Source organism: Pseudonaja textilis, chromosome 6 (assembly GCF_049901715.1).
Source record: "Pseudonaja textilis isolate UNSWEBS1 chromosome 6, rPseTex1.2, whole genome shotgun sequence".
Classification (NCBI taxonomy): domain Eukaryota; kingdom Metazoa; phylum Chordata; class Lepidosauria; order Squamata; family Elapidae; genus Pseudonaja; species Pseudonaja textilis.
Window position 1 is genome coordinate 24,668,363 of NC_141995.1, and position 19,277 is coordinate 24,687,639.

General features: G+C 37.7%; 1 protein-coding gene across 6 annotated transcripts in view; it reads left to right on the top strand.

Annotated features, from left to right (window-relative positions):
• Positions 1 to 19,277, top strand: part of ZNF827 (zinc finger protein 827) — a 147,638-nt gene that overhangs the window by 53,378 nt on the left and 74,983 nt on the right. For all 6 annotated transcript variants that reach the window (XM_087936061.1, XM_087936062.1, XM_026698117.2 and 3 more), the window contains exons 3-4: positions 14,318 to 14,490; positions 15,763 to 16,243. In XM_087936061.1, the coding sequence (XP_087792187.1) occupies positions 14,318 to 14,490; positions 15,763 to 16,243 (654 nt within the window). The remainder of the gene's footprint in view (positions 1 to 14,317; positions 14,491 to 15,762; positions 16,244 to 19,277) is intronic.

Consider the following 19,277-nt stretch of genomic DNA (forward strand, 5'->3'; position numbering starts at 1 on the left):
CCAAATCATCTCCTGATAATTCCCCTCTATTTGTTGCTTCTTGAATAGCTGCAGTAACTGCATCTACTTGAACTCTTAAAGGCAAACTCTTCTCTTCTGACAAAGTATTTTCAGTGCCTGACAGCCCTCTGGATTTATCTGGAGGTGCTGTCGGTGGCAATATACGTACCGCATTGTAAGGCGGCAAACCTTCTTCGGGGGGTGCTAGGAGCGGTTGTTCATGCGTAGCTAATGCATCCATAACCACCCTCCAGGTTAACAAAATTGAAGAAGGGGCACGAGGCTCCTCGTGCAAAAATTTCCCTATCTTTCTCCAGCGCTCTACTTTAATACTACCTCCCTCTGGATAACACGGAATATGTTTCCAAACATACTGTAATAAATCCTCAATTTCTTTCTTTCCTACTTCATGTCCTCTACTATGAACTCCAAACTTAAAACTATTCCCAGCGATCTCTCTCATTTCTCTAAGGTGCTTTGTCTGAGCTTTCGAGAGACCTTCCCCCATACTCACGAAAAGAATCTGTCTCCGTCCAGCGAAGAAGATGAGGGCCCAGTCGACGTCCGCGACGATGAGTATAGGATGCGGGAAACGTATAGCTTTCAAGCTATCACGCCAAAACGTATAGCCTTCCAAACTATCACGTCGGGGTCACCACTTGTGGTGGACTGGCAATTGAAAAAATGACGGGAGACGCAGAGAAGACGTCTGAGCAACTGCCAGCCCCGAGAGCCCTCGAGTAGCAGTATTTATTAAGAAAATACAAATACAAAATCAAAACAATGACTTCAACATTAGCTCAGCAACATTATCTAGCTAGGCCTTGGCGAAGGTGATAAATTTCCCGTGAGAAAACAGGGCACCAAAGGTCCCATGGGAATGGCTCAGATAGGTACTGTGAACTCCCACACACATTCCTGTCCTCTGAGCTTTGCAGATAACAGGATCAAACTCTCATCATAAAGACACTACTGCCCTCATGAGGAGCGTTTGTGATACCCCCAGATCTTACAAAGCTGTACAAGAACTTGCAGAATATGATGGATATATTACCACAGGTATACAATCAAGATCAAGGGAAATACTAATACCACTCTATAAAGCCTTAGTAAGACCACACCTAGAACAAACCATCCAGTTTTGTTCATCACATTATAAAAAAGATGTTGAGACTCTAGAAAAAGTACAGAGAAGAGCAACCAGGATGATTAGGAGACCGGAGGCTAAAACATACAACGAACAGTTGCAGGAACTGGGCTTGGCTAGTCTAGTAAAGAGAAGGACCTGGGGAGACATGATAGCAGTCTTCCAATGTTTGAAGGGCTGCCACAGGAAGGAAGGGGTCAAGCTATTTTCTAAAGCGCCTGTAGGCCAGACAAGGAATAATGGATGGAAACTGAACAAGGAGAGATTTAACCTGGAAATAAGGATTAAAAACGAGACAAGAATTACAGCAACAAAATATAAAGATAGATTGGTGGCCATATATGCAAATCCAGGTGAGATATCAGAAGGACAAAGAACAATTTGATTTCTGTATGGAAAAGCATCAATTAGATAAAATTCTACAAGAAATGGAAAAGAAAATGATTTCAAGAATATATAAATGGAAGAGGAGGTGGTGGTAGCAACACTGATTGACAATCAATTTCACATGCTGTTGTACAAATGGAATAGACAACAGGTGGAAAGCATAAATACTTAGCAAGACATCCCCAATAAAGGAGTGGTTCTGCAGGTGGTGACCACAGACCACTTCTCAGTCCCTATGCTTTCTGGATAATGGTTTGGTCACTTTTGAATGCTGGCAGTGCTTCCACTCTAGTGGTAGCATGAGACGGAGTCTACAACCCACACAAGTGGCTCAGGTAGTGCAGTTCATCCAGGATGGCACATCAATGCGAGCTGTGGCAAGAAGGTTTGCTGTGTCTGTCAGCATAGTGTCCAGAGCATGGAGGTGCTAGCAGGAGACAGGCCAGTACATCAGGAGACGTGGAGGAGGCCATAGGAGTGCATCAACTCAGCATCAGGACCGCTACCTCCACCTTTGTGCAAAGAGGGACAGGAGGAGCACTGCCAGAGCCCTGCAAAATGACCTCCAGCGGACCACAAATGTGCATGTGGCCGCTCAAATGGTCAGAAACAGACTCTATGAAGGTGGTATGAGGGCCCGACGTCCTCAGGTGGGGGTTGTGCTTACAGCCAACCCCATGCAGGATGTTTGACATTTGCCAGAGAACACCAAGATTGGCAAATTCGCCACTGGTCCCCTGTGCTCTTCACAGATGAAAACAGGTTCACAGTGAGCACATGTGACAGACGTGACAGAGTCTGGAGACGCTGTGGAGAATGTTCTGCCTGAACGTTCCCCAGACCTGAATCCCAATTGAGCACATCTGGGTCATCATGTCTCACTGCATCCACCAACGCCACATTGCATCACAGACTGTCCAGGAGTTGGGGGATGCTTTAGTCCAGGTGTGGGAGGAGATCCCTCAGGTGACCATCCGCCACCTCATCAGGAGCATGCCCAGGCGTTGTATGGAGATCATAAAGGCACGTGGAGGCCACACACACTACTGAGCCTCATTTTGACTTGTTTTAAGGACATTACATCAAAGTTGGATCAGCCTGTAGTGTTTTTTTCCACTTTAATTTTGAGTGTAACTCCAAATTCAGACCTCCATGGGTTGCTAAATTTGATTTCCATTTTGAATTCCAAATCACATTTTTGTGTGATTTTGTTGTCAGCACATTCAACTATGTAATGAACAAAGTATTTAATAAGAATATTTCATTCATTCAGGTCTAGGATGTCTTATTTTTGTGTTCACTTTATTTTTTTGAGCAGTATATATTAGCTATGAAAATACTCTCATATTCCATTTATTATTTCCATGATCAGAGCATAAGATGTTTTATTGTACAAGTTTCTGGAAGTTATTTCTTGGGTCTCTTGCCCCTATCAGCATGTGTCCTGTCTAGCTGCCAATAAGATAGATGTCATTTCCCTCAAGAAATACATTGGCAGCATTTTTTATATACAGTATGTAGGGCAAAGACTGGGTAATCCACTCTGAACTACATGATGAATTAGATTCTTTATTATCAACAATCCTGCTTACATTCAGAAGGGCTGTTTTGGTGGTTACAGGCCAGTGACCATATATATCATTGTTACATTACACAAAAAAATGGCATAAAAGGAGAAATAGTGGAAGTGGTGTGCATTTTAAGTCACCTTAAAAATATCTCATCTGTAGCACAGCCAGCTATTTCAGGGAACTGTTCTGTTGCAATAAGGCAATAACTACATTGGAGCTCTTTTTATTTGTCGTGTATAACTGACAGTACTACTTGCAGATAGAATTGCTATTTGGTAGGCGCATTACAGCAAGTTCAGGATAATGTAAAACATAAGCAGAAAACGCAACTCAGCAGATTGCATCATAAGTGCAAGAGGGTTGAGGATGTTGCAGAGGGCTGTCCCCCTTCCTTTTTTACAGACAGTAGTTCTTAAATCATCAGTTCCAATTCTTCCATGTAATTTTTTAAATTTTTTAAGTATAAAATTTATCAGATATTTTTACAAGTAAAAAAACACAAAATATACAAAAAATAAGATTAAGAAAGAAAACAGAGAGATTATCTTCTTTGTACAATTACAAACATTTAATATCAGTCCATATCCTTTAAAATTATATTACATGGTTTGCTTCTTCCCCATTTAAACCCTTTTGAGAATGGGAAGAAGACATGTATATAAAAGAGGATAAGGTGTACAGAAATAGCTTAAATTAAAGTTCAGAATGCAACAAACAGACTTACATACTTTGTCAGGAAGACGATAAGAACTGACAACACTAAAATAAACAACATCTTAACACTAAAAACTTAGAATGAATAATACTAGAATACCAGTAATATTACTAATACTAATTTAGTACATAATAGAACCGATTATCAAATTGATTTGTTTATGGATTAAATAAGTATTTTTATAAAATATTGAAACCCGTTTATGGAATTTTTCCTGAAAATGGACAGAAATTTATTGATGATTTCTCAATTTGCCAATTAAATGGTTAAATATGGGAAGAACTGAAGTACGTAATATAATACTAAAGGTGGTGGAGTGATTGTAATTGCTGTAAAGAACATCAGAGGTGGCTTCTTTAATTATCTTTTTTTTTATGCACTTTTTCTCTATCATTTCTTTAAGAGCTTTTGTTTTTAATTAGTTTTAAATCTTTATTTCGTTACCTTTCATTGTGATATTGTCCCAGATTGAAAGAACACTCACCAGGTGATCTAGCTGCTCTGTGGTTTAAATCTTGGTAGCTCTAAATGTGTATTCAAAAATGGGGTTTGGGTCAAATCCAGTGTCCTTCGGGCAGACTCTGCTTCGGGATGAGAGCTTGATGTTTCTTTCTCAGTTCCTGGCACTTTACTTGCAATTCACTCACAGATTCTCCTGTTGGTTTCCTTGTGAGGAGGAGGCTTATGGAGCACATGTGGGCAATTTTTTGGTGTCTATCCAGAAAACTGCTGCTCTGGGCTTGCTGCCAGGTCACTGATCTTTGCCTCAGCATCTCAGCACTATTCTTTGGAGATGCATCAGCTCACCATTTTCTCCATCCAGAAGTGTCTCTCCCCACTGCCCCTATATATATTTTCTGAGGTTCTCGTGGGTATTTGTATGTGGATCTTTGGTTATTCGGGTTTTCTCCCGCTTAAGATTGGAAGTAACTAGACAACATTTTGATAAAGTCTCATTCATCATCTTCAGGCTTGTGTCTTCGGCTCTGTGCTTCTCAGAGTAATGTGAACTTGCAGCTGCTTCTTCCTTTTAACTGCTAGTGGGGGTGTGACTTGATTGGGTGGAGGCTTGGCTGTGTTCTGATTGGGTGGGGGTGTGTTCTCATTGGTTGGGGGTTTGGCTGTGTTCTGATTGGTTGGGGGGTTGGCCGTGTTCTGATTGGCTGGAGGCATGTTCTGTTCAGGTGGGGGCTTGGTTGTGCTCAGGTTAGTCTTAGTTGCTGGGGGATTTGAGTTGGTGAGCTGTGGTCCTGCTGTTTGGCTTCGCATTCGTGGTCATGCCACATCTTCATGGTGGGTATCAGTTCGCTTCATGTATGGCTCGGAGGGGTTTGAAGCGGGTAGTGATGCAGCTGCAGTGCGGCTTCTGGTCCGTGGTTGTCTCATCTTCTGTGTGGGTGTGAGTCTGCTTTCTACATGGAAGTGTGGTGGTAGCATCTTGTGTGGCCCTCGTGGGTGTGGGTCTGGTGTCATTCTTCATGTTAGGTACTCGTCTGTTCATGAGGGCAGGTTTCCAAATGGCTGGTAGGCAGGAGGTGTCATCTTGTTTATTCATGCTGTGTGGGCGTTTTTCTATCTCTATGGCTTCTCTGATTATTCTGTTGTTGAAGTATTCGGTTTTGGCAATAGTTCTGGTATTTTTAAAGTCAATCTCATGTCCTGTGGCTTTGAGGTGTTGGACCAGGGAAGAGGTCGGTTCTTCTTTTTTGATTGAGTTCTTATGTTCTTCAATGCATGCACTTATTCTTCTGTTAGTTTGTCTGATGTATGTGGTGGTACAGGCGGTGCAAGGGATTTTGTATACTCCTTGGTTTTCTAACTCAATTTTGTCTTTAGGGTTTCTTAGGATGGTAGATATTTTTCTGTTTGTGCAGAATGCTGTTTTAATATTGTGTTTTTGGAGGATCTTGCTGATTTTGTTTGTAGTGCCTTTTATATATGGGAGGAGGGCTTTGCCGTTCTCTTGTTCTCTGTCTTGGATTTTGGTTGGGGTTTCTTTTTGGATTAGGTGGGTAATCTTCTTTCTTTGGAATCCATTGGCTGTTAGTACGTTAGTGAGAGTGTGTAATTCGGTTTTTAGGTGTTGTTTGTTGGCTAAGCACTTTGTTCTGGAGATAAGTGTCTCGACTACGGAATTGATCTGTGCTGAGTGGTGGTGTGAGTGCGCGTGTAGATAGCGGTTTGTATGTGTTTTCTTCTGGTAGATGGTGTGTCCTAAGGAGCCATTGGATTTTTTGTATATCAAGACATCTAGGAAGGGAAGTTGCTTGTTAGCTTAGATAGATAGATAGATAGATAGATAGATAGATAGATAGATAGATAGATAGATAGATAGATAGATAGATAGAGATAGAGATATATAATAAATGACTATTTCGTATCTGTGAGTGTGTGTTTGATTGCAAATGACAGTGACTCTGATTGTACTATGTGAATGAATTGCAACCAGTCATCCAGCCAGCATGCTCTGTCCCTTTATGAAGCCTCTCTTTGAAACCACTGTTACATGTAAGGCTAGTACAATACTCCTGCACTAAACTGCAGTCACCTGTCAGAGATGGCAAAATTAGAGGAAAAATGGAGCTTTTAGGAAAACTGCCATATGGAGGTCCAGGTAGAATATACCTTTTGTGTTTCATAAGTGAGGCTCTGTTCATGGAGTCTGTAAGGAGCTAGCCCAAGTACTTGGTTTATAACTGACAGATGGCTCTACTTTAGTTGTCTATTATAGTTTATACCCATTAGTAGATGGCTTTCTCCTCGCTTTCATAAATCATCTCAAGTTTCAGGATAATCAAACCTGAACTACAAGACCATGAGTAAAGCTCTCAAAAGCTTTCAGATCTAGATCGTAAAGTCTGGCATATCTAAAGGTTATGAAATAAGAAATTATGAGGTTATATAATACATTTTTCGTATTGGCAAGATACAAGGCTGTGCAAATCTTTTCAAATGGATGTTTCAAAATGCATATAATGAGTACAATTCATTGCTTTTCAAATTGTTAAAGCAAGTTGTATCTCTTTCTGAGTTTGTGCAGCTGTTTTCACATCCTCCTAACCCTAACCCTTGGAATGGCTTGAAATAAGATAAGCTTAACTGCAGGTAGTTCCCAATTTATGACCATAATTGAGCCCAAAATTTCTGTTGCTAAGCAAGATAGTTGTTAAATTAATTGTGTCCCATTTTATGACCTTTCTTGCCACAGTTGTTAAGTGAATCATTGCAGTTGTTAAGTTAGTAAGATGATTGTTAAATGAATTGGGCTTCTCCGTTGACTTTGCTTATCAGAAAGTTGCAAAAGGTGAGCACATGATCCCAGGGATACTGCAACTGTCATAAGTATGAGTCAGTTTCCAAGCATCTGAATTTTTATCACATGACCATTGGGGTGCTGCAATCATCATAAATATGGAAAAACAGTCATAAGTCACTTTTTTCAATGCCATTGTAACTTTGGTCACTACATGAACTTTCGTTTAGTTGAGGACTACCTGTGTTTCAAAAGTGCCTTTACATGCTGTCATGTATTACTTTCAAATGATTAGTACAGATTTATTGGAAAGCTGTGTTTAGTATCAACTAATGATTTCTGTGTATGTATGTGTGTCTGTATATATATTTATACACACACATTCATACCTAGAGCAGAGGGTTGCTTAGTATAAAATAACTTATTTGCATTTTAAAAGTGAAAATATAACTTCTTTTTAGTCCAATAAAGTTTACTAATATATTAAACATAGAATCATGTTTGTGCAAAGTCATGTACAAACATTTTTAAAAAAAGAAAAAGAAAATTAAAACGTGCCAAGCAGATTGCTCACAAAAAAAGAGACATAATAAAAGAAACGCTCTATTCATCAGCAAAGGTGAAGTAAAAATCAACAAAAATACCTAACATTTTAAGTATTGTTAGGTACTTTTGTTTCCAATGTCCTTCATCCCCCTCTTTAATAATCAAACTCTAATCTCAATTAATAAACACTACAAATTGGAGTTCTTCTCCTTCTTCACTTTCTCTTATCGCTTCAGGTGTCTTCAGGGACTTACAAAGTTCCGGTTCTTGCTCTTCTAGTGCCTTAAACTATTGTTATTCGATGCTGTTGTAGTGTGTCTTTAATGTTGTCTCTTTATCTTCTGGGTCTGCCTTGTGTTCTTTGAACTTCACTTTTTTATATGCCTTGTGCATAATGGAATCCCAAGACATCCTCTCCAGGTAGATAAACCACTTCATTCGCTGTTTATGTGTGCGGTTTAAGATTGGTTCTATGCCAGTTCTTTCTCTTATGATCTCATTATCCCTTCTGATCAGTCCAGCAACTTTCTTCAAACATCTAGTTTCCCTGGTGACTAACTTTTGTTTATATTTTATTGTAAGTGTCCATGTTTGGCACTTGTAGCATAGGGTGGGGATGAATATGCTTTCTATGAGATGCTTCTTTGTACTACCTTATGTTGTAGGAGTAGACAAACTGTTCCAATATTGGGTTTGCCTTACTGCGTCATATGCTAATTTCTTCTTCTGTTTTACTATCTTTGGTGAATGATCCTAGATATTTGAACTTTGATACTTGTTTTATGCTCGTTCCCTTTATTGCTTTGTTTAAGGTATGCTTTTTTTCTTCGGATTGCCATTATTTCTGTTGTCTCTGTTGATTATCATATTATTTGTTTTGTATTTCTGGTTCATAGCCATAAGATGTTGTTGCAGTTTCTTAGCTGTATGGTTACAGTTACAGTTTCGCAGCTTCTTGGATCAGAAGCGAAATGTTTTCAAAGAAAAAAAAAGTCCAGTTGCCCTTTGGAAAACGCATCTTTGGGACAAATACAACCTGGATGAATGAAAATAACACTTCTGTGAATATCAAAATAAAGAACAAATTCTGATTTTGAAAGATTTCTGCTTTGCATATCCTGTTAAGACCCTGCTTTGAAAAATATCATTTTTTATCTACAGATGCTACTTTAATATCGTTAAATAGGTCCAGATTTATAGAACTATAGATAACTTACTACAACAGGCTCGATTTTGAACATTAAAAAAAACCTTTTCCCTCTTTTTCTGATGAGTGAAGAAGCTTAGTAACATAGATGGCACAATGCTTTTGAGTGAATGGCTTTTGGCCATTTTCACTAGTAATTAAATGGAAACCTTCCATTAACAAGCACAACATGGTTGTTTAGGATATATAACATTTCCTGTGAAGAAATCAGTCTTTGAATATATTTACAAGCTAAATATAAATAGCATGAGGAGAAAGAATTTTCCCTCATCTACTACTTAATAATTAATTGGCTTTCTATAACCTGATAAAGGTAGTCCTTGACTTACAATCATTTATTTAGTGATTGTTCGAAGTAATAACAGTGCTGAAAAAAGTGACTAATGACCATTTTTCACCCTTATGACCATTACAGCAGCCCTGTGATCACATAATCAAAGTTCAAAGTTCTTGGCAGCTCATATTTATGATGGTTACAGTGTCCAAGGTCTTGTGATCACCTTTTGTGACCTTCTGACAAGCAAAGTGAATGAGGAAACAAGATTCGCTTAACAACTACATTACTAACTAAGCAGCTGCAGTGATTCACTTAACAACTGTGGTAAGAAATATCATAAAATGGGACAAAACTCACTTAACAACTGCCTTGCTTAGCAACAGAAATTGTGGACTCAAATATGGTTGTAAGTTGAAGATTGTCTGTTCTCACTCTCCAAAGTGCGCATTTAAAATCAAATGAAATGCCTAAATGTATTAACCCTGGTTCTTTACATTCATTTACTCAGTAGTAAATCCCAGAGAATCTCTTTGGGCCTCCAAATATACATGAATAACATAGTGCTGGAAAAAAAGACACATATATCCATGATCTTTAATGAGCAGAAAATAGAGTGACCTCCAACTACAAGCCCATGCTTTTAATAGATGTTCCTTGCAATGAGAGTTCATCTTAAGGTTCCCTTTCAACATGAGGTAACTCCTTCTCTTTGGAATAATAATCATTCTGTTTTCATTCTTTCTTATAAGTTTATTGTTGGAATAAATGGCGACTATGTGCTGCCTTCATCTCCTGGGGAAAGAGTGAATAAAGCACTGTAAAGCCATATATAAGTCTAAGCTCAGGGCTGTCAAACTCGTGGCCTGTGGCATGGATGCTTCATGCACTGGCCACATCCCTACCTGATTTAGGAAAGGGGAAAAAAGTCACGATACGTCACTTGACGCCGCCATGATGATGTAAGTTTCATACCCCTGGTCTAAGTGTTAATTGATATTGATTCCAGAACACTAGAACTAGTAACATTTTACTTTTTCAAATAAGACCAACAGCTGATGAATGCATTAGGCATTGGATTTTAATATTCTGAGAGTATGTCACTGATTTTGGCAGTTTTGAAGATAATCCGATATCCTTTCAGCAGTTACAGAAATATTTTCTGTTGCTACAGTAACATTGTAAACTTAAACATAACAGAACTAGAAATGTGCAGTGTAATGTCAGATGGTTAATTATGTCAATGCAGTGGGCAAAATCCTCACATCTCTTTAGATGCCAAGACTTAACCTGATGATTATCTCATAAACTTATTACGCTTTTTCATCTAGTTTCAAAACTATCCCTTGCCTTGATAACGTTTGCAGCAACGGTATCTAATAGCCTCGTATATAAAGGCAAAACTTAATAGATAGGTTCTATTTGTAGAAATAGATTTAGAAATAAATTATCATAATCAGATACAAATCAACCTATTGAAAAAAGAGTGGAAACTGTTTCTTCTGTTTTTTATTTTGATTCATGTAATTTGAACATGCCTAATTAAATGGTTAATTGATGCATAAATCAGCAACTCTTTCTGGCCCCAGAGACTATGCTACAATATTACACAATGGCATAACCCCCCCGACAAGACTTGGCAAAATCTTACAGCATAAATTCACACCCAAATTTTATAACAACTCAGAGCAAGAACAGTGAACATTCCATATGAATTTGATGTTTTCATGATGACTATATTAGAGATCAATACAACATATTTTTACTTGAAGTCAAAAGAGTTATCAAACTATATGTACCAACAACAACTCCCAAAACAAAACAAAAAAAAGATTGCCCATAACAATAAGGAAACTTCAATCAAAAAGAGATCACTCTGGCGGAAAAACAAATCTGGTCACGTTGCCAATTTCAAAAGCCGATACAAAAATTTATGCCACCAGATAAAAACCGAATGCACCAATTATCATATTAAACAAGAGGAAAACCTTCTAAGCACCAATTCCACCAGTGCTTTTTACAATTTTGTAAACAACAAGCTAAAAGATTCAAGGTCCATCCCACCCCTGATAGGACCTAATGGTAAAGACTGCAACGATGACACCATTAAAGCCAACATCTTTAACACATTTTTTGGCTCAATATTTGTAAACAGCAATGGATCATGCCCAGTATTTCCTAGCCGAACCACAGATAACTACAATGATCTAATACATATCGATTTTACAGAAGACAATGTTGAAAAAGCACTTCGCAATCTAAAACCATCTCTTATCTATTGGACCGGATGGAATATGTGCCTACTTCTTAAAAAAGCTCCCACTGCCATAGCCAAACCTCTAAGCATAATCTTTGAAAAATCTTTCAGGACCAGCTCCTTGCCAAAACTATGGTCACAAGCCACAGTCATCCCCATCTTCAAGAAGGGAGACCTCAGCCTAGTTGAAAATTACAGACCAATCTCCTTATGCTGCGTCACCTGTAAAGTCATGGAATCAATTATTAACCAATCCATCATCCTCCATTTAGAGACAAACAACCTACTCTCCAATAAACAATTTGGTTTCAGAAAAAAACTATCCTGTAATCTGCAACTCTTACACTGCAAAAACATATGGACTACACAACTCGATCAGGGCAAAACAATAGATGCAATCTACATAGACTTCTGTAAAGCCTTTGATTCAGTGGTACACGACAAACTACTACTAAAAATAAAATCCTATGGTATCTCTGGACAACTGCATAACTGGATAGAAGCATTCCTGTCAAACAGACAACAAATGGTCAAAATTGGGAGCGTCCTATCAAATTCTGTACCTGTCAATAGTGGTGTCCCCCAAGGCAGTGTTCTAGGACCAACTCTCTTCATACTCTACCTAAATGACCTCTGTGATCATATTAAGAGCAACTGCGTTCTTTTCACTGATGATGTAAAGCTGTTCAATACCACAGACAATACTGCTACCCTTCAAAAAGATCTTGACTATGTATCAGAATGGTCAAACAAATGGCAACTTCAAATCTCAACAAATAAATGCTCTGTCTTACATATTGGCAAAAAAAAATCAGAAAATAAAATACAAGCTGAATAGTCAAGATCTTGATGATCCAAGCTCTATAAAGGACCTTGGAATACTCACCTCTAATGATCTAAGTGCTAGAGCCCACTGCAACTACATAGCCAAAAAGGCATTAAGAGTTGTTAACCTAATCCTACGTAGCTTTTTTTCTGGTAATATCACACTACTAACTAGAGCATACAAAACATTTGCTAGACCAATACTCGAATACAGCTCATCAGTCTGGAACCCACATTACGTATCTGATATTAGCACAATTGAGAAAGTCCAGAAATATTTCACAAGAAGAGTTCTCCACTCCTCTACTCGTTGTAGAATACCTTATGCCACCAGACTTGAAATTCTAGACCTAGAAAACCTTGAATTACGCCGTCTTCGGTCTGATTTAAGCATGGTATATAAAATCATACATTGCAATGACTTATCTGTCAATGAATACTTCTGCTTCAACCATAACAACACAAGAGCACACAACAGATACAAACTCAAGGTTAACCGCACCAAGCTTGATTGCAGGAAATACGACTTCAGCAACAGAGTGATCAATGTCTGGAATACTCTACCCAACTCTGTAGTTTCTTCCCCAAACCCCAAAAACTTTAACCTTAGACTGTCTACTATTGACCTCACCTCTTTCCTAAGAGGTCTCTAGGGGGCGTGCATAAGCGCACCAACGTGCCTACCGTCCCTGTCCTATTGTTTCTTTTATTTTTCTTATATGTACCCATTTCATGTATTCATAATTATGTATACACTTATACTTATTATCTTGTAAACAATTGACAAATAAAATAAAATAAAATAATAAATATATCAACATTCTCATTACTGTTTCATAACAGGTGGGTTCACACATGCAATGTCTAAAACAGATTACATTGGGGTTTACTTTTAAATACAAGCAGTTAGGTGCTATGGCTTCTCTTGCTTATATTACAATCTAGATTAGTATTACACACTAATTAATTTAGTCCATTTGTGATGTATTAGGCAAAATATGGTTGAAAATCACAATTTGACCTGAGCTTAAAAAGGCAGATCATAGTTTTCTTTTGCCTTTCCACTTGTGCTTTGTAATAAATTAGAGAGAGAGATTTCATTTTAGTTTTCTTGGAATATATTCAAAGGACTTTTAAGTTACCCAGGAAGTACATAGAACACTGTTCTGGGTTAAGCTTGACACTGTAAGCATTGTTGCAGAAACTAGTGTTGGGTGAGGCTTCATTACATTAAAATGTAAAATTGAATTCTTAATTTGGGTGAAGTGAATCTTCTGCTCTGCTTGCAGGATTCTATTCTAGATTTTCAACAGACCAAAAATGAGAAGGAGGAAAGATTCGTCTGATATTAATTTTCGTTGATGATTTTACCACCTTTGTCCATGACAAAGAAGCAGCACTTTATGTATTCTTTAGCTAGAGATGCTAAATTTAGCTTGCTTAAGTTACTCTAAAATAAATTATTTATATTTATCTACATATAAAGAGAGCAGATTGTTGGGTTGGGTTGGGTTGGGTTGGGTTGCTCAAGTTAATTTTTCTATCATTACTGCAATGATAAAACAGTTGAACAAAAACTAAATATTGTCACTTTATCTGAAGTTAAATTGAAGCCTTAGATTTTTCTAAGATTTTCTTAGAACAGAACCAGTCATTAAGAGTGATTTTGGAATCTCACAATACTAGGAGTGGAATATATCATCCTCTGATCTTAAGTCAGATTTGGGGGTACCTAATGATGTTGCTGTATTGTTTCTTGGTATGTCATAAATAAAATGAAAAAAAGGCACTTTTGTAATGGTACATAGTGCAAGACAAATGAGCTGTGAATTATAAGATTAGGTGAAGAACAGTAGCATCCTCTGCTGGTTGTCCAAAGTATGTTTGGGCCCTGTCCTGTATCATTTAGTATTGGGGTTATGGGGGGGGGGGGGGTTGGATCATTTGATTTCCATGTCAGAAAAATGGGGATTAAAAGTCCATTGCATTTAATAAGATTTAAAAGATTACAATATGTGTAAAGTTGTGGTTTCAAAGTTCCGTATCCAGGTAAAGGAAGAAAAAAAAAACACCTCAGTGTTTCATAACATTGAAAAACTACAAAATGGAAATAAATTCCCTCCTTTTTTTCTAAGCCTCAGAAGAAGAAAGTGGAAAACCTTTCCAATGTCCGATCTGCGGCTTGGTTATAAAAAGGAAGAGCTACTGGAAACGGCACATGGTGATCCATACTGGCTTAAAAAGTCATCAGTGTCCCTTGTGTCCATTTCGTTGTGCACGGAAAGACAATTTGAAGTCACATATGAAGGTAAGGCTGGTAAATTCTGGCATTTAAGATTGTTGGGGTTTTTAAAGCAACTCTTAATGAAAGCATATTTTTTATAATTAACATAATTGTTATAAATTCATTTTATCTAGCAGAAGATTTGAGAGATATTGGGTTTCACTTTGTTGGATTTGTTCAAGCAGAGGGTAGATAGGTATCTAAATTGCCTTTCCAACTCTATGATGTAAAAGTATCATAAAAGTACTGACCTAACTACTATCTTTGAAAAAATACTTGTTAATTTTTAGCCATAATCAAATAATTTGTCTTTAAATGCGTGTGTGTGTCTATGTGTGTACACGGACATAGGCATATACTGTATATACATCCTAGGAAATACTTGTTTTTGGATATAACTTGGGAATCAATGAGCTTTGCAGCCCGGTGTTTAATAATTTGATTATTTTTATTCAGTGACTCCTGGAGAAATATTCATATAGCCAAATATTCTTCATTAAATTCTTGTATATAGAAGGACAGCCACTTTGAGTTCTGTATGCTGACTCTCTCTGTTAAAATTATTGAGATCCTCAAATGAAATATACAGAACATTATAAGAAAGAAAAATCATGGCAGGAAGAAGGGAGATGATAAATCAGTAAGTGGTAACTACTGTGTTTCTCATATAATAAGGCCGGTCTTTTTTCTTTTTTTGAGCCCCGAAAAAATGGCTAGGCCGTCTTTTTAGGGGTGACTTAATTCCCCCCCCCTTGCATCTTCGGGCAGGCGGGCGGCAATGGCTTGGATGTTGACCTCAGCATTGGTGGGGCACTTCGTATCAGGGTCAACACAGGCAGCACCATATCCGGGTGTGCAACAAAAGTACTTCCTAACGGAAAGCCCCCCCACCATTCCCCCCATTTTGCATGTTTTAATATAGGCCTTAATTTGGGGGGAGGGGCTTAATTTCATTTCATGCCTATAAAACATGCTGGGACTTCCTATTGGGGGAGGCCATATTGTTGGAGAAACAGGGTAGTCTGATGCCCTATATATGTATCTTAGATGATAACTCCCATAATCTCCTATCAATGACTTTGTCAATTGAATCTTATGAGAATTGCAATACAGAATATATTAGAATGTCAGTTTACTGAATATACATTTCTTCTACTGACTCTTTTTCTAACTTCTCACAGCCCTTATAAGATTCTATCTATAAAATTCATTTGCAGATCTCTATGAACTTAACAAGGGATTTGTATTTATTTGAGAGATATACTATTATTCCTGTTGTTGTTATTACTGAATTAGGTTCACCAACACCAGGACCGTGGAGAGACATTTCAGTGCCAACTATGTCCATTTACTTCCTCTCGCCATTTCAGTCTGAAACTCCACATGCGTTGCCACCAACACTTTCTGAGGACAGAAGCCAAAGTGAAGGAAGAAATTCCAGAAATGGATGTCAAGATCTCACCACTACTGAGTGACAATTCCAGAATGGGTCAGGAGATGGATGGAGGAACAGACCATGTAGGAACTACTGCTGCCTCTAGATCTCCTGATGCACTTGGGCAGGTGGGAACTACCATCCCACCTCTGCTAGTCAAAGAAGAACCCAAAGATGACAGCAGTGCCCCTAGCCCCTCTTTAGCCCTCAATGTTGTCGACAGAATTGCCAACAGTACAAAGCTAAAAGACCCCATTGACTTTGTGACCAATACAGCATCAGCACTTTTCAGTCAGGATATATCAGTCAAGATGGCTTCAGATTTTCTCATGAAGCTTTCAGGTAAACCAAACTTTTTTCTCCCTAGGTTGGGCCATTTTATTATGCTTTTTTACGCCATGAAAATAAGAGTCTTTTCAGGATATTAAAATATATTTCCAGGCATCTTAAATCAGCTGTGTCAACCCACAGTCTGGGGGCGTCATGCAGCTTAGACAGCTAGTAATGTGGCCCCATAAACCTTTAATATTATTATGTGATTTTATAGTATAAAACTATATTGTGCATTTTATATGCAACCCGAACAAGTTACTCTTCATTCAATGTGATCCAGGTAAGCCAAAACGTTGGACACCCATATCTTAAATGCTGTTTTCTCTCAAAATAATGCATTTAAATGCATAATGAAAATATGGATTATGCATACATAATTATTTTCAGGATTGCCTTTGGATGCCACCAGTGTCCCACAGCACTAGGAGAGAGTATCTTAGGAGTGTATAGTTCATTATTTGGTAAATGGATGTCTACGATTGATTCTATCAACTAATATAATTATTTTGGTAGCTGTGGACACTTGTGCCCAAAAGGTTCTCTACACTGTGGATTGCATCTAAAAGCACTTAAGCTTATAATGCGAATAATTTTATCATAACATTTGAAGAAGTACAACATTCACAGAATGGGTATATTTAAATCTCAGTAATACTCCAAGAAGAACAAGTAGGGCAGTTTCATATAGGAATGTATGCAAATTGCTTTATTAAACACTTCAGTCAAATATTTGATGATTGAGAAGTGAACCTCAGTGTGTTCACTGTTCATCCCCTGAAGTGACTGTTTTTGCATCCCTGTTCCGATTTTTGACAATAAATCTCAGCTGTCTTTGCCCATTTTCATTTTTTAAAAAAAGAAATTTATAGCAAAATATATTCCTCTGGCAGAGAAGGGTAGGAAGAAGTCAAGGCACCATAATACCTTGGCTTTTGAAAAGGGGATAACTTAGAAACAGAATAAAACAAAAGTTCCTACCAGTAGGAAACTACTTTACCCTACAGTTGCAAAGGAAACTCTGCAACATTTGTTGCCCTGGCTCCTCTGCGTTGAAAGTTGAACTAACTCACTTCTGAAACTGGTTGATTAACCTTTAATTGACTTTTATCTACTCCTAATTTTTTACATGTAAAAGCACATATTACAATGGGAGCATAGACTTGTCCAGTTTGAAGCAACTTGTTCTGACCCAGGCTTTGTCAAACTTAATAAAACATAAAAGCTTTTTTAATGCGATACTGGGAATTACTTGCATTCCCAGCTAAAACTCATTAGACACAATTCCTCCAATAAGCGCATGCTTTTCAGTACTGTAGAATGCTGCCAAGAAACAGAAGTCCCATTAAGGCTAAACATAAACAACAACCCAGAAAAAAAACGACCACAGATCTTCATGAAATACTCAGACATTACTGAACTGCTTTGTTTCCTGCAAAGCTCTTTGACATTGGGAACTGACTTTTATCAAAACACAACTCTAAAAAAACCTATTTCCTAATCTCCCAATGAATCTGGTTGCAGAAATTACTGAGGTTATGATGTACAGTAGTACAATTTCAACTGGGTTCAGACAACGTCTAATCACGCTGGCTACTTAGACTCAGGTTGCTCTGTAATACTGCTTTGGAAATGAATCAGTGGACAGATTCTAGGTTTTGAATCAGCATTTTTTAAAACATATAGTTTTATTCTTGATTGTTATAACAACGCAGTAGCACTTACACTAATAATCTTAGATGAATCCTGAAGCTATAACCAGAAAGATCACTGGACACGCTCACTAGTCAAGGTATCGTAGATGGCATACAGCATATCTGTCATTAGAACGCTGTTACTTAGTAAGATGCATATATTGTTTCTTAACACATTCAAAACTTTTACTTGACATTTCTGTTACTTTAAAAAAAAGCTATAATGTTCTCTGTGCCCTCATGGTCATCTTTTTCCTTACTATTTTCTCACTCAACATTTATTAAAGAAAGAAAAAATAAAAATCTGGCAGCTACTTTACTGTAATTTAAGGCTGAAAATTTTTTAGAAGCTGCTATAGAGAAAATATGTTTGGGAAGTGTGATCTGTAGCTCTTCAGCCTTTTAGAGATTGACAGCGCCCTTTTCAATGGACATTAATTGATCACCTATGTGCGTTGCATCTCAGTAAATGAGAGCGCTATATGAACTGGAGGATCAGCAGAATGTATACCACCCTTTCCTTGGTAATTCCTCACTGATATTTTATATCTATTAATTCACTTTAAAATGCAGTTTTATGTCCTCAGGATGAGAAAAAAATTCTCAGGGAGTTACAGTATGGGATATCTTCCTTTTTCTCCCCCAATTGCAGAATAAAGTGATGGTTATAAGAAGTATTTTCATGACTCTTCTTATGACCAAGGGGAAAGAAATTGCAACACTTTCAGCAGTAATAGGAAAAATGGACATTCCAGGATAGACTTAAGGAAATGTTGTATCTAAGCTCTTCTACTTCTATGGGCTACTGCTAAACATGGGTAACTAGTAGTCTTCACTGTGAACAGCTTTCTCCAATTTGCTTGGCTGAAGAGGCCAGTGTTTTCTTCCTTGCCTTGTTAAGATTGTTCTGTTCTGTATTTATAACCTGATCATTTAAAATATTTTGGTGGCTTAAAGCACTTCAAAAATGCAATGAAAACAGAAAATATATAAGAGAAGCAACTTGCAAAATGAAACAGCTTAAACTGATTTACAGGATCTTACCAAACTACTTGCCTGATGTTTGAAAAATGACATCTGAGTAGGTGCTTTGCTAACCTTTGTAGTGAAAGCATTCCTCAACATTCTAGGAAGGCCCTTTTCCCCAGTAACTGCCAAGTATACAGGGTAGTGGTGATCACATAGGAATTTGTTTGAGCCTTTCAATATGCTCTTAATCCTTTTATTCTGGGGTGGAATAAATATAAAATGGAAGGGTGGAAAGAAAAACCAAGAATAAAAGAAACTGAATGAATGCAGTTCTGAGAAACATGAAAATGATGGAATTAAGGAAATGTTTTATTCTAGCCTTT